The 24675-nt window shown below is 39.3% G+C and overlaps 1 protein-coding gene across 4 annotated transcripts in view; it reads right to left on the bottom strand.

Moving 5' to 3' along the window:
- cttnbp2 (cortactin binding protein 2) overlaps window positions 1–21066 on the bottom strand; it is a 129505-nt gene extending 108439 nt beyond the window's left edge. Inside the window, exon 1 of one of the 4 annotated variants that reach the window (XR_009825400.1) lies at window positions 20778–21065. Coding sequence is in view for 3 of the 4 variants with exons in the window: in XM_062043008.1 (XP_061898992.1) it covers window positions 20778–20843 (66 nt within the window). In the remaining variant the exon portion in view is untranslated. Of the gene's footprint in view, window positions 1–20777 lie in introns of all 4 variants that reach the window. The other 3 variants (XM_062043008.1, XM_062043007.1, XM_062043006.1) reach the window with 3 other exon arrangements.
- Window positions 21067–24675: the final 3609 nt, after the last annotated feature.

Below are 24675 nucleotides of genomic sequence, written 5' to 3'. Positions count from 1 at the left end.
ATAGTTGCCGATTAATTTAGTCATCGATTCGTTGGATCTATGCTACGCGCATGCGCAGAGGCTTTTTTTTATTTTTTAAATAAACCTTTATTTATAAACTGCAACATTTACAAACAGCTGAGAAACAATATGTAAAATAAGTATGGTGCCAGTATGCTGTTTTTTTTCAATAAAATACTGGAAGAGATACAAATGTAGTTTGTCTCTTTTATCCGATTATTAATCGATTAATCGAAGTAATAATCGACAGATTAATCAATTATCAAATAAATCGTTAGTTGCAGCCCTACATTATATATTTATACTTACAGTGTGTATATAAACAGTAGTTAGAGGTTTTTTCATGTTAGGAGCACTTTACCCGACCTGGGGTGATAGAGCCTTCTCCATTGCTGCTCCCACCCTCTGGAACACTTCCCAAACCCATCCGTGACTGCTCAGACCTTCCCACCTTCAAAAGCCTTCTCAAAACACACCTATTCAGATCTGCTTTTAACCAGTGATTAGTGTTCTGTGTCCTGTAATGTGCCGTCTTGTAATTGTCCTGTAGTATTATGTATTTTACAATGTACTGCTTTTATATTTCCTGTATTTTATATTACTACTTTGAACTGTTTTATAATTTAATTTTTTTATCCTGTAAAGCGTCTTTGACTACTCTGAAAAACGCTATACCAAATAAAATGCATTATTATTATTATTATTACTTTATAGGCGCAATACAGCAAACCCTATTACCTCCATTGTTAGCTGACTTTTGCTAGCATTTCTGTACGAGTTAGTACGATTGATTGATTGATTGAAACTTTTATTAGTAGATTGCACAGTTCAGTACATATTCCGTACAATTGACCACTAAATGGTAACACCCGAATAAGTTTTTCAACTCGGGGTCCACATAAATCAATTCATGGTAAGTGAAGGTAGTGAGGGTAGTGCCACAATAAGATTGTGAATTATTGGGGGAAAAAATGTGCAGATTCCCTTTAAAGGCCTACTGAAATGAAATGTTCTTATTTAAACGGGGATAGCAGATCCATTCTATGTGTCATACTTGATAATTTCGCGATATTGCCATATTTTTGCTGATAGGATTTAGTAGAGAACATCGACGATAAAGTTCACAACTTTTGGTTGCTGATAAAAAAAAGCCTTGCCTGTACTGGAAGTAGCGTGACGTCGCAGGTTGAAGGGCTCCTCACATTTCCCCATTGTTTACACCAGCAGCGAGAGCGATTCGGACCGAGAAAGCGACGATTACCCCATTAATTTGAGCGAGGATGAAAGATTTGTGGATGAGGAACGTGAGAGTGAAGGACTAGCGTGCAGTGCAGGACGTATCTTTTTTCGCTCTGACCGTAACTTAGTGTGGAATCTAATGAGCCCTTGTACCTTTCTCCTTTTTCTATTGTGGATCACGGATTTGTATTTTAAACCACCTCGGATACTATATCCTCTTGAAAATAAGAGTCGAGAACGTGAAATGGACATTCACATTTACTTTTATCTCCACGACAATACTTCGGTGAAGCACTTTAGCTACGGAGCTAACGTGATAGCATCGTGCTTAAATGCAGATAGAAACAAAACAAATAAGCCCCTGACTGGAAGGATAGACAGAAGTTTAACAATACTACTATCAGGAGACACCGAACCAAACACTGGACCTGTAACTACACGGTTAATGCTGTGCCGCCTGTCGAAGACTAGCAATGCTGTTGCTAACGACGCCATTGAAGCTAACTTAGCCACGGGACCTCGTCAGAGCTATGCTAAAAACATTAGCTATCCACCTACGCCAGCTCTCATCTGCTCATCAACACCCGTGCTCACCTGCGTTCCAGTGATCGACGGCGCGACGAAGGACTTCACCCGATCATCGATGCGGTCGGCGGCTAGCGTCGGATAGCGCGTCTGCTATCCGACTCAAAGTCCTCCTGGTTGTGTTGCTGCAGCCGGCCGCTAATACACCGATCCCACCTACAGCTTTCTTCTTTGCAGTCTCCATTGTTCATTAAACAAATTGCAAAAGATTCACCAACACAGATGTCCAGAATACTGTGGAATTTTGCGATGAAAACAGAGCTGTTTGTATTGGGATACAATGTGTCCGAATACTTCCGCTTCAACCATTGACGTCACGCGCAAACGTCATCATATCTAGACGTTTTCAACCGGAAGTTTCCCGGGAAATTTAAAATTGCACTTTATAAGTTAACCCGGCCGTATTGGCATGTGTTGCAATGTTAAGATTTCATCATTGATATATAAACTATCAGACTGCGTGGTCGGTAGTAGTGGCTTTCAGTAGGCCTTTAAAGGGACTACCCTTTGTAAAAGTAACATGGCGACACCATAAACTCATTAGGATGTTGTTTACCAAGACCGTCAAGTCACAAAAGTACAAAGACCATTTTCTGCCAGAAAATGTCGCGTTAGCTTGTTGAATGTAGCGAGTGGAAACCAAACACTAAACAGTCCTTTTTTTTGCAAAGAAATGATGTCATGTTGAGACAGGGACTAAAACCATCCCTGGCAATGTTGCACGTGACACAACTTGGAATGAGCCGACGACAATCGGCACAACCTTTTCCCCGCACTACGTCCTCATTAAACGCAGCCTTCTAATTAGGCAAGCGATCCCGTCCTACCTCACAGCTAATTACATTTAGCCAGGTCATTAAGCACCGAGTGGGTCAGCGGCCGCGGGGCAGCGGGTGAAGATGATCGTAATCCGGGCTGACCACTCCGCTCCTTGCGACAATTAAAAGCTTTTTCCGGTCCACTTACAAAAGGCCAATAGTCGGCGTTGTTTCTGACACGCCGGTCCGCAGGACGTCTGCTCGGTTTGTAGAAACGCAGTGGTCTGACTTGGCCGCCGACAAGGGAATTCCTAATTGCGACTTGTTTCCATTCCCCGGGACTATGAGTGTCGTTGAGCAGCGCTCGACAAAAACCAAAGAAGGCAAGGGAGGGCGACTGAGTCTCAGGTCCTGCTGCATATCAAGCAAAGTGCAAGCTAAACACTGTGCTGACGTCCTGATGTCAGGCAGCCATTTAGCCAGGATTTACACGTCTACTGTACGGGGGGCCGCCTCAGCGAAGGTAATTCCATTTCATCAAGGCTGGCGTCTCACTGGCTCTCTCATGGGGTTTGTGCTTTTTAACTATTTGACAAAAGATTGCTTAGAAAGCCAAGTTTCATCACGATTAGAAGTTGGAAGTCGGGAGACAAATATATTGTACATACAAATACACATACAGTATATACTATATATTATTCATACATATATACATACATACGCGCACACATACATACACAAATACAGTACATACCTACACACTCAAAGACCGCACGCACATTCCCTGTACAAACATACAGTATATATACACGTACTGTACATACACATTCACTGTACAAACATACATACATAATGTACATACACATTCACTGTACAAACATACATCTACACATACTGTACATACACACTCACTGTACAAACATACATATACACATACTGTACATATACATTCACTGTACAAACATACATCTACACACACTGTACATATACATTCCCTGTACAAATATACATATACACTTACTGCACATACACATTCACTGTACAAACATACAGTACATATACACGTACTGTACATACACATTCACTGTACAAACATACATACATAATGTACATACACATTCACTGTAGAAACATACATCTACACATACTGTACATACACATTCACTGTACAAACATACATCTACACACACTGTACATATACATTCCCTGTACAAATATACATATACACTTACTGCACATACACATTCACTGTACAAACATACATACATAATGTACATACGCATTCACTGTACAAACATACATCTACACATACTGTACATACACATTCACTGTACAAACATACATATACACATACTGTACATATACATTCACTGTACAAACATACATCTACACACACTGTACATATACATTCCCTGTACAAATATACATATACACTTACTGCACATACACATTCACTGTACAAACATACATACATAATGTACATACGCATTCACTGTACAAACATACATATACACATACTGTACATACACATTCACTGTACAAACATACATATACCGACATATACATTCACTGTACAAACATACATATACACATACTGTACATACACATTCACTGTACAAACATACATATACACATACTGTACATATACATTCTCTGTACAAACATACATATACACATACTGTACATATACAGTCCCTGTACACATATACATATACACATCCTGTACATTCACATTCACTGTAAAAAAATACATCTACACATACTGTACATATACATTCCCTGTACAAACATACATACATAATGTACATACCCATTCACTGTACAAACATACATATACACATACTGTACATATACATTCCCTGTACAAACATACATATACACATACTGCACATATACATTCCCTGTACAAATATACATATACACATACTGTACATACACATTCACTGTACAAACATACATATACACATTCTGTACATATACAGTCCCTGTACAAACATACATATACTGTACATACACATTCACTGTACAAACATACATATACACATACTGTACTTATACATTCCCTGTACAAATATACATATACACATTCTGTACATACACATTCACTGTACAAACATACATATACACATTCTGTACATATACAGTCCCTGTACAAACATACATATACACATACTGTACATACACATTCACTGTACAAACATACATATACACATACTGTACATATACATTCCCTGTACAAATATACATATACACATTCACTGTACAAACATACATATAGACATACTGTACATATACATTCCCTGTACAAATATACATATACACATTCACTGTACAAACATACATATACACATACTGTACATATACATTCCCTGTACAAATATACATATACCCATACTGTACATTAACTGTACAAACATACATACATAATGTACATACACATTCACTGTACAAATATACATGCATACTGTACATATACATTCCCTGTGCAAACATACATATACACATACTGTACATACACATTCACTGTACAAACATACATATACACATACTGTACATATACATGTTACTACTTCAACATTTCTCGGCCGATTTGAAAAATTTCAACACAAACCATTTCAACTCATTCAGACCATTCAAGTTTTTTACCGGTTTCCAAAAAATTCCCGCTTTTCCCGAAATTCCCAATTTTTTCTGAAATTCCCATTGAAATCAATGGGACATTCTTCAAAATTCCACAATTCCCACATTTTTCATCTGATTCAAACCGTTCCAACTTCAAAATATTCAGCCTGTTCAGGAATTGTGTGCTCTACTTCAACAATTTAAAAAAAAATCCCAGATTTCCCATAATTCCTTTTTTTTGGTGCATTTTCTCCATTCAAAATGAATTGGCCATTTTTCATCCATCCATCCATAAATTTTCTACCGCTTGTCCCTTTCGGGGTCGCGGGGGGTGCTGGAGCCCATCTCAGCTGCATTCGGGCGGAAGGCTGGGTGTACATTCCACCTTCAACACATTCAATTCATTCTGGACATTCAAACTACCATTTTCCGACGTGCAACAAATTTCCAGGAACATTTTTCATCCCATTTCAACTGTTCCACCATCAAAACATTCCTCTTAGTCAGGACAAGAAAACAAGTTAGTTAGGAACTGGGAACCCGTTTTAACAAAATTCCAGGAATTCCATCATACCATTTCGCAAATTAAAAAAACGTTACTACTTCAACATTTCTTGACCGATTTAAACAATTACAATACCAACCAATTCAGCTCATTCTGTGACGACCGGGTCGCATGGTGATGCGGGGTTTGTTCTCCCAGGATGCAGACGGACTTCGGACACAGCGTGCAGGTAGGAAATTATTTATTTAAGAAATAAATCAGACGGGAACAAACAAAAACGTGTTTAAAGCACGGAAGGCAAAAACCAAAGGGGCTAGCATGGAAGCTAGCAACAAACAGAGCCTAGCGTGGAAGCTAGTATACAGGTAGCAGGAATCAAAAGTCCTCAACTGTTGCGTGTAGCAAATTAGGAAGCCAGACTGACTGACCGGAAAAGGAAGTATTAAATAGTGCTACTGATTAGTGCTGGGGAAACAGGTGAGCTTCCTGAAAACACCAATCAGAGACAGGTGGAAACAATAAGCACCCATGGAAACAGAAAACAAACCCAGGGGTGCACAAAAACGGGAACTGAGGGAGTCCAAAAAACAAACTGAACATGATCCCAGCAGCGGATCATAACACATTTTAAGACATTCATGCTCCTAATCATTTTTTAAAAAATCACGCTTTTCCCAAAATTCCAGGAAGTTCCAATTGAAATGTATGGGACATTTTTCCAAGTTGCACAATTCCCACATTTTTTGAGCCATTTAAACCATACCAACATCCACACTAGGGCTGCAACAACTAATCGATTAAATCGATTAAAATCGATTATAAAAAATAGTTGGCGATTAATTTAGTCATCGATTCGTTGGATACATGCTATGCGCATGCGCAGAGGCAAATTTTTTTTTTTTAATTTACATTTTTTTTTTTATTTTTTTTTTTTATAAACCTTTATTCATAAACTGCAACATGTACAAACAGCTGAGAAACAATAATAAAAATAAGTATTGTGCCAGTATGCTTGTTTTTTTCCCAATAAAATACTGGAAAGGATAGAAATGTAGTTTGTCTCTTTTATCCGATTATTACTCGATTAATCGAAGTATTAATCGACAGATTAATCGATTATCAAATGAATCGTTAGTTGCAGCCCTAATCCACACATTCCACTCATCCTGGACATTCAAACTAACACGTTCCCAAGTTCCAAACCAAATTCCAATTTTCCTGAAAATTCAAACTCTTCATCAATCAAACCATTCCAACATTCAAACCATTCCAGCGTTTAAACGATTTCAACATTCAAACCATTCCAACATACAAACTATTCTTACATTCATACTACATTCTGTCAGCATTTCACTTCAACTTCAGCATTGGAGCATTCACACGCAATTCCTCCAGGATTTGCTTCATCTAGTTAAGTTTATTATTGTAGCTGTATGGTTGTTGAAGTTACGGGTGTTGTTATTTTGTATGTGAGAGGACACCATAGTGACTTCAGTGTGCGCACATGTTGGCAGCAGCTGGTTGTTGTTGTTTTGTCTTGTTAATTAATAGAAAGTTGATCCGTCATCCCCTTGTTATGTTTGTTTGATATATAGTAAACGGTCCCACCCCAAACGTTGCCTTGTTCCCAGTCCCTCCATGTGTAGTATTAATCTAAAGATCATGTTGTTGCAGATCTCATAGCGCTCAAATAGTCAATTATATATAAGTATTTGCTGTATATAAAGAACCTGACAAAAACTAATCCCGTAAATTTCAAGATTTCGTCGACAAAATCCCACAGATTTGATAGTCTCTGGGAGTATTTCATTATTTTGTCCTTCGGAAACCTTTTCACCGGCTGCAGAATTATGGCACTGCTGCCCTGTCACGAGGCCCGAGGCCAAGGGAGAAGGAGAGGAGATCATTTTCCCTCCTCTGGCATTTCTGCACATTGAGCAGGTGAAGAAGGCAAACTGTAATTTGTCCGGGCGAGCGCGGCTGGCCTTCGGTGCGGCGCTTTAATGAGGCCAACGTGGTATCACTGAAGATACCAAGAACAATTTGAAGCGCTTCCTTTCTGCTGTGTTAAGGGAAGCCAGCTGGCTTCTCGGCGACATGAAAATGCCAGCACTCCCATTGTTTGACGGGACAACCTGTGAAGACGATTAACAAGAAACATGCTGCAAAAACAACAGAACCATTCATTTTCCTGTTCTGGTCAAGTCCTGGAGTCTAGCCAGGCTGACCTGAGACAAAATGTGAACTGGCATCCTGGTACTTAGCATCCTTGGTACCTAACCTAGACTGCGATCGCTCCTCACGCCACTTATGCAGAGCTCAATAGAAATATAACTCAAAGTACTTTAGACCAGACACTTGGCTCTCCAGGTACCACCGTCATAATACAGTAGCGCAGTAGGCCCAAGTATTCATTCAAAGCAAGGCAGAGGTTTCATTTAACAAGTACATATTTAACAGTATCACTGTGTTTGAATACAGGAAAATGTGTGTACTTAAATAATCAATCAAATAAAATTAGCTTCACATAAAACTTTAATTAAATATAAAGTAAATTCCAAACTATAAGCTGCTACTTTTTCCTACACTTCGAACCCTGCGGCTTATAAAAAAAAACAAGCAAATACACTGCAGGTTCTGCAGTATCCTTCCATTTACCGGTAGCGCTTTCAACAGGAAGTAGAGTGATGTTCAGTCTTCCAGCCGTCCATAGCGGTTCAGTGTTTCCCATAAACTGCCAAGATACCTGTGGCGGTGGGGGCGTGGCTATGGGCGTGGTCACCATGACATAATCGAGTAATTTGCATAATTTACTACAATGATATGATTTTCTCTAAAAAGGCTAAAAAAATGTATACTTACTAATTAATAATAACAGTTTTGTTTTAAACGTCCATCCATCCATCCATTTTACAATATAATTACAACACTTTATGTACATATTTATATACAGATTTGAACAATAAGTTATTCACTGAAATATATTTATTAATTGTGGTTCTTACAAAAAATATATCTTATAAAATATAAAAGCTAAAATGTCTCTTAAAGCTCTGACCTTTAATTAGTGCATACTAAATAATTTAACTTTAGCCTACTACTACAACCATATTATTTACCAGCAACATAAAGTGAAACAGAGGGAGAGGTGTCCTGCCACAGTCAGTAACAAATAAACAGAAAACAGTAGTGGTCAAATACAAATAAGGCAACAAGAGAAGTATCCTACACTTCTCTTTTGTAAAGTAAATCTGAACAGCCTATATGGGCATCTACATCAACTATATGATTTGCCTGAGAAGCTGGACAGGACAAAAAAAAAAAAAAAAAAAAAAAAAAAAAGCCGAAAAATCTATTTGTGGAGGACGTAATTCTTTCGTGGCGGGCCGCCACAAATAAATGAATGTGTGGGAAACACTGCGGTTCTACTAGTAAGGATTCTTCATTCATCACTCCAAGAAACATTTGTAAGTTTTACAATAGAACTAAAACAATTCTTACTTTCTAAAACCGTCCCATGTGTGATGTCTGTAGGAGTGTTTTCATGCATATTTGTACGTGCTACCGTAATGTAATGAAGCTGGCGTCGTTAGCATTAGCTGATATGCTAACACATTTACGAGTGTCTGTGTTAGTATTATCAACTTACAATGGCATTGTTTTTGTATTGTTTCAGTTTCACAAATTCCTCAGCAAATTCGCCAAAACGTCACCGTGGAGTTATTGAGTCGGTTTAGCTGATTGGAGAGCTAGCTTGCGCAGCTAGTGGGTCCATGATGATGACTTCTGTTTTGTTTGATCCGCCGTTTTACTGCCGTGTTAGACACTGTTTGGAAACAATGTAGGCATGTAAATAGACTTTCAGTGTAAATAGCTCATTTCACAACGTATAGATCTGCGGCTCATGGTCCGGTGCGGCTAATATATAGATTTATAATTTTTTTCTCAAATGTAATGGGTGCGGCTTATATAACGGTGCGCTCTATAGTCCAGAAAATACAGTAATGACTTTTAATGCTTTTCCACGACCAGAGGAAACTCTGGTGTAAGTAATTTAACACAGCCAACATTACCGCTAATATTGATAACTGTGATCATTTCGGTCACCGTAAAATGAAATGTTCCCATCGTTACATCCTAAGGCTGTATGCTAGTAAAATAAGAGGAGCGGACCAGCGTTGACCCCTAACCCTCTGTGGACCCACCTTCAGCCAGTCTAACGGGGCTGTGTTTAACCACAGCAAGCGGGGTCGCTTGCACAGGGGGATGGGTTCACTCGGGCGAGCGGAAACCCCCTTGTTGTCGGGTCGGAGGAGCGGAGGAGGAATAGACCGGCACGTCGCGGTGCACCTGTTCGCCTGGCCGCCAAACGAAAGTGGCCCGGAGCGCGCTCAGGAGGAGTGAGGGGCGGGGGGGTTGTTGGCTGACATGGTACTCCCAGCTATGCCAGCTGAGTCACTGAAATTAAGACCAATTTAGAAAGGTGTCTGGTGAACACCATCACCCGCCTTCCTCCTCCAGGCGCTACTTAACACTTTCAAATCTAGTCCGCCTCCTCGCTGCATTTTTACATGTGTACGCTCTGGCGGCGTAGTGGAGGAAGTCCTGGCCCTCCCTGAAGACCAGGACGGATCTCACGTAGGTGCGTGTAAACGCAGGCCGCGACAGAAGCTTGTCACGCCAAACTGAAGAAATAGCTTATCTGGTGGAAGGAACCCCAGCTTCAACACTAAACTATCACGTGCATTTTGGCAAAATCTAAGTCAAATCAAATAATAATCAAGTCTAACAGATTACTCTTCATTCACAATTGAAGTTAAAAAGTGGCTATGGAGCAATCAAAGCTGCTCACACGGTCACTAAGGTGGACACTATGTTTGACACATCAACTTAATGTGAATTATATTTATCCATGAGAGCATTTTTGTTGTATATTGTGAGGTGTCTGTGTTAAAATCATGGTTGTTTTTACAAATGATGACAGATGTAAACAAGAGCATGTATTGTCTTTGTGTGATGATGTAAATGAAGTGTGGTTGTATTGTATATTAAAGGCCTACTGAAATGAAATGTTTTTATTTAATCGGGGATAGCAGATCCATTCTATGTGTCATACTTGATCATTTCGCGATATTGCCATATTTTTGCTGAAAGGATTTAGTAGAGAACATCGACAATAAAGTTGCAACTTTTGGTCGCTGATAAAAAAAGCCTTGCCTGTACCGGAAGTAGCAAGACGTCAACAGTTGAAAGGCTCCTCACATTTTCCTATTGTTTTCAATGCAGCTAGAGCGATTCGGACCGAGAAAGCGACGATTACCCCATTAATTTGAGCTAGGATGAAAGATTCGTGGATGAGGAAACGTTAGAGTGAAGGACTGGAATGCAGTGCAAGACATATCTTTTTTCGCTCTGACCGTAACTTAGGTACAAGCTGGCTCATTGGATTCCACACTCTCTCCTTTTTCTATTGTGGATCACGGATTTGTATTTTAAACCACCTCGGATACTATATCCTCTTGAAAATGAGTCGAGAACGCGAAACGGACATTCACAGTGACTTTTATCTCAACGACAATACATCGGCGAAGCTCTTTAGCTACTGAGCTAACGTGATAGCATCGGGCTCAAATGCAGATAGAAACAAAATAAATAAACCCCTGACTGGAAGGATAGACAGAAGATCAACAATACTATTAAACCATGGACATGTAAATACACGGTTAATGCTTTCCAGCCTGGCGAAGGTTAACAATGCTGTTGCTAACGACGCCATTGAAGCTAACTTAGCAACCGGACCTCACAGAGCTATGCTAAAAACATTAGCTATCCACCTACGCCAGCCAGCACTCATCTGCTCATCAACACCCGTGCTCACCTGCGTTCCAGCGATCGACGGTGCGACGAAGGACTTCACCCGATCACAGATGCGGCCGGCGAGACGGAGGAAGTTAAGGTGAGTTCGGCGGCTAGCGCGTCTGCTATCCATCTCTGTCCTCCTGGTTGTGTTGCTGTAGTCTGCCGCTAATACACCGATCCCACCTACAACTTTCTTCTTTGCAGTCTCCATTGTTCATTAAACAAATTGCAAAAGATTCACCAACACAGATGTCCAGAATACTGTGGAATTTCGAGATGAAAACAGAGTTTTTTGTATAGGATTCAATGTGTCCGCATACTTCCCGTTTCAACGGTTGACGTCACGCGCATACGTCATCATACATAGACATTTTCAACCGGAAGTTTAGCAGGAAATTTAAAATTGCCCTTTATAAGTTAACCCGGCCGTATTGGCATGTGTTGCAATGTTAAGATTTCATCATTGATATATAAACTATCAGACTGCGTGGTCGGTAGCAGTGGGTTTCAGTATGCCTTTAAGTATGTGTCAATGAAAGGGCATTTTATGACTTTTCTTAATTTGATTACATGCTATAGTATGATTTTATTGTCATAATTTTATTGCATGATTTTTGTATCCCTTTAATTTAGGTAGCCAGGGACTGCAGATGGAAATTAGCTATTTAGCTATAATCTGGTACAGAACATATCTGTCTTTGAGTTGAATATTTCTGTGCATTGTCCCTTCAAATAAAGACTAAACTACTAAAATACCGTATTTTACGGACCATAGGGCGCACCGGATTATAAAGCGCACTGCCGATTAATCTTTCTTCGTATATAAGGCGCACCGGATTATAGGCCGCTTTAATTAGTCATAGTTGTATTTTTTTTTCCCAAATGTAAAATACTTCCTTGTGGTCTACATAACATGTAATTGTGGTTCTTTGGTCAAAATGTTGCATAGATGATGTTTTACAGATCATCGTCAAGCCGCTTTCTGACATTCGCTTCCGGATGCGCCGTTTTGTGGGCGGTCTTATTTACGTGGCTCACCTTCGACTGCGTCTTCTCCCCGTCATCTTTGTTGTACCGGTGTAGCGTGCAAGGACGGGAGTGGAAGAAGTGTCAAAAGATGGCGCTAACTGTTTTAATGACATTCAGACTTTACTTCAATCAATAACGGAGCAGCATCTCCTCATCCGGAAACAACAACACCGGAAATGTGTCCCGTGAAAAACCGTCAGACCAGAAGAACTCTCTAATAACTGAAGTTCCTTGGGTGAATAATGTAAACTCACTACACCGGTATGTTTTAGCGATTTCATGGTAAGTTTACTGACAGATATAAGCAAGAACTTTACACTACTTTATATTAGAAATAACAACAGCTGAGGATGACTCCCATAACAAGAAGATAGAAAACAAGAAAAAGCTTATCAACTACGGCGGACACGCGCAATTTTTCAGGATTTATGCAGATCCCAAATACAGATCAGCAGGTACCAGAAGGTAAGAAAAGTTGCTTTTGCATAATATTGCAAAACAAAACGCCAGATAATATGTCTTACCTTATACACACAACATAATAATAGACGGCTAAGTGTGTTGGTTTTCTGACATAAACTTGTTTCTTCAGCATTGTCCACACGTTTAAGTCAGGACTTTGGGAAGGCCATTCTAAAACCTTCATTCTAGTCTGATTTAGCCATTCCTTTACCACTTTTGACGTGTGTTTGGGGTCATTGTCTTGTTGGAACACCCAACTGCTGTCATAACGGAGGCAAAACATAATGTAAGTGTCTATATTAGCTATAATAACCTACTATCAAAATGACTACAGTCGTGGTCAAAAGTAAAGAACATAATGTTATGGCTGTCTTGAGTTTCCAATAATTTCTACAACTCTTTATTGTTTTGTGATAGAGTGATTGGAGCACATACTTGTTGGTCACAAAAAAACATTCATGAAGTTTGGTTCTTTTTATGATATTATTATGGGTCTACTGAAAATGTGACCAAATCTGCTGGGTCAAAAGTATACATACAGCAATGTTAATATTTGCTTACATGTCCCTTGGCAAGTTTCACTGCAATAAGGCGCTTTTGGTAGCCATCCACAAGCTTCTGGTTGCATTTTTGACCAATTTTCTTGACAAAATTGGTGCAGTTCAGCTAAGTTTGTTGGTTTTCTGACATGGACTTGTTTCTTCAGCATTGTCCACACGTTTAAGGCAGGACTTTGGGAAGGCCATTCTAAAACCCTAATTCTAGCCTGAAACCTTCATTCTAGTCTGATTTAGCCATTCCCTTACCACTTTTGACGTGTGTTTGGGGTCATTGTCCTGTTGGAACACCCAACTGCTGTCATAACGGAGGCAACACATGATGTAAATGTCTATATTAGCGATAATAACCTACTATCAAAATGACTAGTCATGGTCAAAAGTTTACATACACTTGTAAAGAACATAATGTCATGGGTGTCTTGAGTTTTCAATAAGCCATTTTAAAACCTTAATTCTAGTGTGATTTAGCCATTCCTTTACCACTTTTGACGTGTGTTTGGGGTCATTGTCCTGTTGGAACACCCAACTGCGCCCAAGACCCAACCTCCGGGCTGATGATTTTAGCTTGTCCTGAAGAATTTGGAGGTAATCCTCCTTTTTCATTGTCCCATTTACTCTCTGTAAAGCACCAGTTCCATTGGCAGTAAAACAGGCCCAGAGCAATAATACTACCACCACAATGCTTGACGGTAGGTGTTGTGTTCCTGGGATTAAAGGCCTCACCTTTTCTCCTCTAAACATATTGCTGGGTATTGTGGCCAAACAGCTCAAGTTTTGTTTCATCTGACATCACATGGACAAAGATAAGACCTTCTGGAGGAAAGTTCTGTGGTCTTTTTTAACGGTGTTGATCGGTACTCTTATCTGCTAATTATATTTGGATTATTAAAATCCCAACACTGTTAGTTCCCAACCAGTTGTGGTTGTAGATTATTCATCAGTAGCCAGCCAGAAGGTATATTTTTGATGTAAACACAGATCACAACACAGGAAGTATGTTACCTGAGGGGGCGTGGCTACAGGTTGGAGTTGTCAAATGGGAAACATTTTTACAGTCAGTCATACAGGGATCGTATTCTGTGCTCAGTCAGGTCAGCCCACAGCAGTGGGTGGAAGAGTGGTCTTAACTCACACACTCGGGTTAGCTTGCACCTCATCCAGACCGGTACCTCTCCAGGGGCATTTTTTCCCACTTGTTTATGGCTAAATACATCATAAGTTCCACATTTACAGCATCAAAGTCACGCCGACCTCACTCTCTCGGCTTCCGTCTGCTCCAGCGTGTCACTCTTCCTACGGGCTGGCTTCTAGAAGCAACAGTTCATCCTTCGTATATTCAGCTTCAAAAACTTAAAGTCGTGAATCCTCATTTGTCCAAAAATAGTCGTCTTTGTTGTTTGTTACTAAGTCTGACATGATTAGAAAACACACTTGCGTTTGATTCTGGAAGTAGGAACACACATTTGTTGCTAGAAGTCGGAAGTGAGTTACTATGAAAATGGAAATAAATGCGCAGAGGAAATAAGTTCCGGTAATGCATAAAATGATCAAAATACAGTAAATATTGAAGGTGTCTTCCGCCCGATTGTAGCTGAGATAGGCTCCAGCGCCCCCCGCGACCCCGAAGAGAATAAGCGGTAAAAAATGGATGGATGAATGGACTTTTGACCCAGCAGATTTGATCACATTTTCAGTAGACCCATAATAATATCATAAAAAGAACCAAACTTCATGAATGTGTTTTTGTGACCAACAAGTATGTGCTCCAATCACTCTATCACAAAACAATAAAGAGTTGTAGAAATTATTGGAAACTCAAGACAGCCATGACATTATGTTCTTTACTTTTGACCACGACTGTAGTCATTTTGATAGTAGGTTATCATAGCTAATATAGACACTTACATTATGTGTTGCCTCCATTATAACAGCAGTTGGGTGTTCCAACAGGACAATGACCCCAAATACACGTCAAAAGTGGTAAAGGAATGGCTAAATCAGACTAGAATGAAGGTTTTAGAATGGCCTTCCCAAAGTCCTGACTTAAACGTGTGGACAATGCTGAAGAAACAAGTTTATGTCAGAAAATCAACACATTTAGCTGAACTGCACCGATTTTGTGGTCAAAAATTCAACCAGAAGCTTGTGCGTGGCTACCAAAAGCGCCTTATTGCAATGAAACTTGCCAATGAAACTTGCCAAGGGACATGTACCGTATTTTCCGCACTATAAGGCGCACCGGATTATAAGGCGCACCTTCAACGAATGGCATATTTCAAAACTTTGTTCATATGTAAGGCGCACCGGATTATAAGGCACACCTATGCATCCATTAGATGGAGCTGCGCTAAAGGGAATGTCAACAAAACAGTCAGATAGGTCAGTCAAACTTTATTAATAGATTACAAACCAGCGTTCTGACAACTCGGTTCACTCCCAAAATGAATAAACAGCTGTTTTATTATTTTCCCCGAGGTAAAGTCAGTGACGTGGTGTTTTGTTTATCTTTTAACAACAGCAAGGTATAACATGTAGTGCAACATTTATATCACATAGTGGAGGGGAACTTTTCCCTGATTCAATAAACACGTAAAAAACAGTGATACTGTTACGGTAAATCAAACGTTAGTGCAATCACAATATAGTAACACTCCAAATAGTGCAGAGCAATAACAATATCAATAACTCAACGTTGCTCAAACGTTAACGTCACACAACACAACACACAAAATAAACATGTAAAGCTCACTTTATTACGTTATTCCTCATCCACGAATCCCTCGAATTCTTCTTCTTCAGTGTCCGAATTAAACACCATTGATTTGTTTATGTTAAATTCTCTCGCTGCTGCTCTATTCCCGTATTCTACTGCGTGACCGATCGCCTTGAGTTTAAACTCTGCGTCGTAAGGGTGTCTCTTAATAGGAGCCATTTTTGGGTTAGAAGCGCTTCTTCTTCTACGGGGGAAAATGAACTCGGCGGCTGCTTACCGTAGAAGAAGAAGCGCTTCTTTTTCTACGGGGGGAAAAGAAGTTGGCGGCTGTTTACCATAGTTGCGTCCTTGGGCAAGACACTTCACCCTTGCTCCTGATGGCTGCTGGTTAGCGCCTTGCATGGCAGCTCCCGCCATCAGTGTGTGAATGTGTGTGTGAATGGATGAATGTGGAAATACTGTCAAAGCGCTTTGAGTACCTTGAAGGTAGAAAAGCGCTATACAAGTATAACCCATTTATCATTTGTTGTGGCTCAATATTGGTCCATATATAAGGCGCACCGGATTACAAGGCGCACTGTCGGGTTTTCAGAAAATTGGAAGTTTTTAGGTGCGCCTTATAGTGCAGAAAATACGGTAACCAAATATTAACATTGCTGTATGTACAGTTAGGTCCATAAATATTTGGACATTGACACAATCTTCAGTATTCCAGCTCTGTACAACACCACAATGGATTTGAAATGAAACAATCAAGATGTGCTTTAAGTGCAGACTTTGAGCTTTAATTTGAGGGTATTTACATCCAAATCAGGTGAACGGTGTAGGAATTACAACACTTTTTATATGTGCCTTCCACTTTTTAAGGGACCAAAAAGTAATTGGACAAACTAACATAATCATAAATCAAATTGTAATACTTTGTTGCAAATCCTTTGCAGTCAATGACAGCCTGAAGTGTGGAACCCATAGACATCACCAGACGCTGGGTTTGGTCCCTGGTGATGCTCTGCCGGGCCTCTGTTGCAGCTGTCTTCAATTCCTGCTTGTTTTTTGGGCATTTTCCGTTCAGTTTTGTCTTCAGCAGGTGAAATTCATGCTCAATGGGATTCAGGTCAGGTGATTGACTTGGCCATTGCAGAACATTCCACTTCTTTGCCTTAAAAAACTATTTCGTTGCTTTCGCAGTATGCTTCGGGTCAGTGTCCATCTGCACTGTGAAGCACCGTCCAATGAGTTTTGAAGCATTTGGCTGAATATGAGCAGATAATATTGCCCCAAACACTTCAGAATTCATTCTGCTGCTTTTGTCAGCTGTCACATCATCAATAAATATAAGAGATCCAGTTCCACTACCACTACCACCTTCACTGATGAGGTGGTATGCTTTGGATCTTGAGCAGTTCCTTCCCTCCTCCATACTCTTCTCTTTCCATCATTCTGCTACAAGTTGATCTTTGTCTCATCTGTCCATAAGATGTTGTTCCAGAACTGCACAGGTACTTTTACATGTTTCTTGGCTAACTCTAATCTGGCCTTCCTGTTTTTGAGGCTCACCAATGGTTTACACCTTGTGATGAAACCTCTGTATTTTCTCTGGTGAAGTCTTCTCTTAATTGTTGACTGGGACACAGATACACCTACCTCCTGGAGACTTTTCTTCATCTGGCCAACTGTTGTGAAGGGGTTTTTCTTGACAAGGGAAGGGATTTGTCTGTCATCCACCTCACTTGTTTTCCGTGGTCTTCCAGGTCTTTTGGTGTTGCTGAGCTCAGCAGTGCGTTCTCTCTTTTTAAGAATGTACCAAACAGGTGATTTGGCCACACCTCATGTTTTTGCTATCTCTCTGGTGGCTTTGTTTTGATTTGTCAGCCTAATGATGGCTTGCTTCACTGATAGTGACAGCTCTTTGGACTTCATATTGAGAGATGACCTCCCCAGATTCCAAATGAATATACCGCACTTGAAATGACATCTAGGCCTTTTATCTGCTCTTTGTAAATGGAATAAATGAAAACAAAACAAGGGAATAACACACACCTGGCCATGGAACAGCTGAGTAGCCAATTGTCCAATTACTTTTGGTCCCTTAAAGGCCTACTGAAACCCACTACTACCGACCACGCAGTCTGATAGTTTATATATCAATGATGAAATCTTAACATTATAACACATGCCAATACGGCCGGGTTAACTTATAAAGTGACATTTTAAATTTGTCGCTAAACTTCCGGTTCGAAACGCCTCTGAGGATGACGTATGCGCGTGACGTAAACCGGCGAACACGGGTATGCCTTCCACATTGAAGCCAATACGAAAAAGCTCTGTTTTCATTTCATAATTCCACAGTATTCTGGACATCTGTGTTCGTGAATCTGTTGCAATCATGTTCATTGCATTATGGAGAAGGAAGCCGAGCAAGCAAAGAAGAAAGTTGTCGGTGCGAAATGGACGTATTTTTCGAACGTAGTCAGCCACAACAGTACACAGCCGGCGCTTCTTTGTTTACATTCCCGAAAGATGCAGTCAAGATGGAAGAACTCGGATAACAGAGACTCTAACCAGGAGGACTTTTGACTTGGATACACAGACGCCTGTAGAGAACTGGGACAACACAGACTCTTACCAGGATTACTTTGATTTGGATGACAAAGACGCAGACGTGCTACTGTGAGTATGCAGCTTTGGCTTTTTTTTGCGTATGTACATAACTTTTTTAAAATATATAAGCTTTATGAACCTTGGGTTAGGTGAACGGTCTTTTGGGCTGAGTGATTGTGTGTGTTGATCATGTGTTTGAATTGTATTGGCGTGTTCTATGGAGCTAGGAGCTAGCAGAGGAGCTAGGAGCTAGCATAACACGTACCGTACCGTACGTGCGCGTCACGTACGTAACTTTTTAAAAATATATAAGCTTTATGAACCTTGGGTTAGGTGAACGGTCTTTTGGGCTGAGTGATTGTGTGTGTTGATCAGGTGTTTGAATTGTATTGGCGTGTTCTATGGAGCTAGGAGCTAGCAGAGGAGCTAGGAGCTAGCATAACAAACACGCAGGTGTTATTATGCAGGATTAATTTGTGGCATATTAAATATAAGCCTGGTTGTGTTGTGGCTAATAGAGTATATATATGTCTTGTGTTTATTTACTGTTGTAGTCATTCCCAGCTGAATATCAGGTCATCCCCGGCTCTCACAGCATCTTCCCTATCTGAATAGCTTCAACTCCCCACTAGTCCTTCACTTGCACTTTACTCATCCACAAATCTTTCACCCTCGCTCAAATTAATGGGGAAATTGTCGCTTTCTCGGTCCGAATCTCTCTCACTTCATGCGGCCATCATTGTAAACAATAGGGAACTTTGCGTATATGTTCAACTGACTACGTCACGCTACTTCCGGTAGGGGCAAGCCTTTTTTTTATCAGATACCAAAAGTTGCAATCTTTATCGTTGTTGTTCTATACTAAATCCTTTCAGCAAAAATATGGCAATATCGCGAAATGATCAAGTATGACACATAGAATAGATCTGCTATCCCCGTTTAAATTAAAAAAAATTCATTTCAGTAGGCCTTTAACGCATATCTTGATTGTTTCATTTCAAATCCATTGAGGTGGAATGCCGAAAATTGTGTCAATGTCCAAATATTTATGGACCTAACTGTATACTTTTGACCCAGCAGATTTGGTCACATTTTCAGTAGACCCATAATAAATTCATAAAAAGAACCAAACTTTATGAATGTTTTTTTGTGACCAACAAGTATGTGCTCCAATCACTCTATTACAAAAAAATAAGAGTTGTAGAAATTATTGGAAACTCAAGACCGCCATGACATTATGTTCTTTACAAGTGTATGTACACTTTTGATCATGATTGTAGTCATTTTGATAGTAGGCTATTATAGCTAATATAGACACTTACATCATGTGTTGCCTTCATTATAACACTTATATAAGGCTTTTAATTTTGTGTGGCTCCAGACAGATTGTCATTTTTTGGTCCAATATGGCTCTTTCAATTTTTGGGGTTGCCAAACCCCTGGACTAAACCCACCCAACCAGGTCAAAATCGACACACTAGTCCTGCGTGGGTGCCGTTCACACAGAACAGTGACACACTACAAAAAGGGGTTTTAAGTGCAATGTGTGTGTGTGTGTGTGTGTGTGTGTGTGTGTGTGTGTGTGTGTGTGTGTGCTTCCATCACGGGACAAGGTTGTCAGAAGCCTTGAGGCGAACAAAAGAAATGTCCATCACGAAGCACAGCACACGAAAAAGCTCGTCATTATGTCAGGGGGGAAGGGGGGGTGCGTGGAGGGGGTTCCGGTTCGGTTCCGGTGGCCGTGCTAACACCGAGCTCGGGTATTATTGTGTCGAGGACCACCGCTGCTCTTAACAAGAAGCAGACAAAAGGCGCGGAGCTCCGCGACCGTCGCCGTGTCTTACCGTGTCCACCGTGGTGAGGGCTTGCACCGGAGGAGGCTGCTGGCCGCTGGCTCCCTCCGCCGCCATCTTCGCACTGTGCGCGGAGCTCCTCCGCCTCGTCAACTAGTGCGCCGCCGCCGGACGCCAGGAAGTCACGTCGAGAGCGGCCATCGAAACGCTCGCTATACCACACGCGTGTCGCTGCCCCGAGTGTCCTGTCCGCCGGACGGGAAGACGCTGGCTCGGCGGGGGGAGAGAGGACGCCCGCTCGGCGCCGTGAGGAAGAATGACGATGGCGGCCCGCGGAGGAGGGGGCTAATGGAGGTGGGGGCTCGGGGTGGAGGGGGGGGGGGGGGGGGATTGGGGGCGTGTCTAAGCAGGAAGACAAGTCCTGATGTGAAATGTCCTCCGTGATGGACATCGTCACTAATCTAGTGTTACTAGTTGTACTAGCGCAGGGGTCACCAACCTTTTTGAAAGCAAGAGCTACTTCTTGGGTACTGATTAATGCAAAGGGGCTACCAGTTTGATACACACTTCAATAAATTGCCAGAAATAGCCAATTTGCTCAATTTACCTTTAACTCTATGTTATTATTAATAATTAATGATATTTACACTTAATTGAACGGTTTAAAAGAGGAGAAAACACGAAAAAAAATTACAATTAAATTTTGAAACATAGTTTATCTTCAATTTCGACTCTTTAAAATTCAAAATTCAACCGAAAAAAAAGAAGAGAAAAACTAGCTAATTCGAATCTTTTTGAAAAAATTAAAAAAAGAATTTATGGAACATCATTAGTAATTTTTCCTGATTAAGATTAATTTTAGAATTTTGATGACATGTTTTAAACAGGTTAAAATCCAATCTGCAATTTGTTAGAATATATAACAAATTGGACCAAGCTATATTTCTCACAAAGACAAATCATTATTTCTTCTAGATTTTCCAGAACAAAAATTTTAAAAGAAATTCAAAAGACTTTGAAATAAGATTTAAATTTGATTCTACAGATTTTCTAGATTTGCCAGAATATTTTTTTTGAATTTTAATCATAACAAGTTTAAAGAAATATTTCACAAATATTCTTCGTCGAAAAAACAGAAGCTAAAATGAAGAATTAAATTAAAATGTATTTATTATTCTTTACAATAAAAAAAATTAAAAATTACTTGAACATTGATTTAAATTGTCAGGAAAGAAGAGGAAGGAATTTAAAAGGTAAAAAGGTATTTGTGTTTAAAAATCCTAAAATCATATTTAAGGTTGTATTTTTTCTCTAAAATTGTCTTTCTGAAAGTTATAAGAAGCAAAGTAAAAAAAAAAGAATGAATTTATTTAAACAAGTGAAGACCAAGTCTTTAAAATATTTTCTTGGATTTTCAAATTCTATTTGAGTTTTGTCTCTCTTAGAATTAAAAAAGTCAGGGCAAAGCGAGACCAGCTTGCTAGTAAATAAATACAATTTAAAAAATAGAGGCAGCTCACTGGTAAGTGCTGCTATTTGAGCTATTTTTAGAACAGGCCGGCGGGCTACTCATCTGGTCCTTACGGGCTACCTGGTGCCCGCGGGCACCGCGTTGGTGACCCCTGTACTAGCGTATACTCTGCTATGGTGGAGTGTAATAGCATGGTGTAGTATGGCTCAGGCTACTATAGTACAGTCGAGTATAGAAATGTATAATAATAATAGTATAGTCATTGTAGCTCAGTGTGGTATACAGTGTTTTTCAACCACTGTGCCGCGGTGCCGTGAGGTACAGTCTGGTGTGCCGTGGGATATTATCTAATTTCACCTATTTGGGTTAAAAATATTTTTTGCAAACCAGTAATTATAGTCTGCAAATGATGTGTTGTTGTTGAGTGTCGGTGCTATCTAGAGCTAGGCAGAGTAACCGTGTAATACTCTTCCATATCAGTAGGTGGCAGCCCTTAGCTAATTGCTTTGTAGATGTCGGAAACAGCGGGAGGCAGTGTGCAGGTAAAATGGTATCTAATGCTTAAACCAAAAATAAACAAAAGGTGAGTGCCCCTAAGAAAAGGCATCGAAGCTTAGGGATGGCTATGCAGAACAAAACTAAAACTGAACTGGCTACAAAGTAAACAAAAACAGAATGCTGGACGACAGCAAAGACTTACTGCGGAGCAAAGACGGCGTCCACAATGTACATCCGAACATGACATGACAATCAACAATGTCCCCACAAAGAAGGATAAAAACCACTGAAATATTTTTGATTGCTAAAACAAAGTAGATGTGAGAAATATCGCTCGAAGGAAGACAGGAAACTGCAGCAGGAAAATACCAAAAAAAGAGAAAAAGACACCAAAATAGGAGTGCAAGACAAGAAGTAAAACACTACACACAGGAGAACAGCAAAAAAGTCAAAATAAGTCACGGCCTGATGTGACAGGCCGTGATAGTACACCTACTTTGAGACAAGAGCTATATTGATGCATGCTTGGTTATGGTTTAAAGTCATATCCAATAATTGTGACAACGACTTTTTACTGTCAACTGAGTTTCGTTTTTTAATGATTTCTGCTGGTGGTGTGCCTCCAGATTTTTTCAACGCAAAAAATGTGCCTTGGCTCAAAAAAGGTTGAAAAACACTGGTGTAGTAATACTCAGTATGCTATAGTATAGTACAGGTATAGCAATGTATAATGTGTATAATAATAGTAGTATACTCATTGTAGCTCAGTGTGGTATAGTATAGTGTATTATAGCTCTGTATACCAGTGGTTCTCAACCTTTTTTCAGTGATGTACCCCCTGTGAACATTTTTTTAATTCAAGTACCCCCTAATCAGAGCAAAGCATTTTTGGTTGAAAAAAAGAGATAAAGAAGTAAAATACAGCACTATGTCATCAGTTTCTGATTTATTAAATTGTATAACAGTGCAAAATATTGCTCTTTTGTAGTGGTGTTTCTTGAACTATTTGGGGAAAAAAGATATAAAAATAACTAAAAACTTGTTGAAAAATAAACATGTGATTCAGTTATAAATAAAGATTTCTACACATAGAAGTAATCGTCAACTTAAAGTGCCCTCTTTTGGGATTCTATTACAGTAATGTGTTGTAAAAATGAATATTATTACAGTAATGTGTTGTAAAAGTGAATATTATTACAGTAATATGTAGTAAAAGTGAATATTACTACATCAATGTGTTGTAAAAATGAATATCATTACATTAATATGTTGTAAAAGTGAATATTACAGTAATGTGCTGTAAAAGTGAATATTATTACAGTAATATGTAGTAAAAGTGAATATTATTGCATTAATGTGTTGTAAAAATGAATATCATTACAGTAATGTGTTGTAAATGTGAATATTATTACAGTAATGTGTTGTAAAAGTGAATATTATTACAGTAATATGTAGTAAAAGTGAATATTATTACATTAATGTGTTGTAAAAATGAATATTACAGTAATGTGTTGTAAAAATGAATAATATTACAGTAATGTGCTTTAAAAGTGAATATTATTACAGTAATATGTAGTAAAAGTGAATATTATTACAGCAATGTGTTTTAAAAATTAATATTATTACAGTAATGTATTGCAAAAGTGAATATTATTACAGTAATGTGTTGTAAAAGTGAATATTATTACAGTAATATGTTGTAAAAGTGAATATTATTACAGTAATGTGTTGTAAATGTGAATATTATTACAGTAATGTGTTGTAAAAGTGAATATTGTTACAGTAATGTGTTGTAAAAGTGAATATTGTTACAGTAATGTGTTGTAAAAGTGAATATTATTACAGTAATGTGTTGTAAAAGTGAATATTGTTACAGTAATGTGTTGTAAAAGTGAATATTGTTACAGTAATATGTTGTAAAAGTGAACATCACGTTGAATTTATTGACATTGTTTGCCGGTTTTGGAGATTGTGGACATT

The sequence above is a fragment of the Entelurus aequoreus genome, linkage group LG03 (assembly GCF_033978785.1).
Source record: "Entelurus aequoreus isolate RoL-2023_Sb linkage group LG03, RoL_Eaeq_v1.1, whole genome shotgun sequence".
Lineage (NCBI taxonomy): Eukaryota > Metazoa > Chordata > Actinopteri > Syngnathiformes > Syngnathidae > Entelurus > Entelurus aequoreus.
The sequence above is the reverse complement of the archived record's forward strand: the minus strand, read 5'-3'. Positions and strand labels throughout refer to the sequence as shown.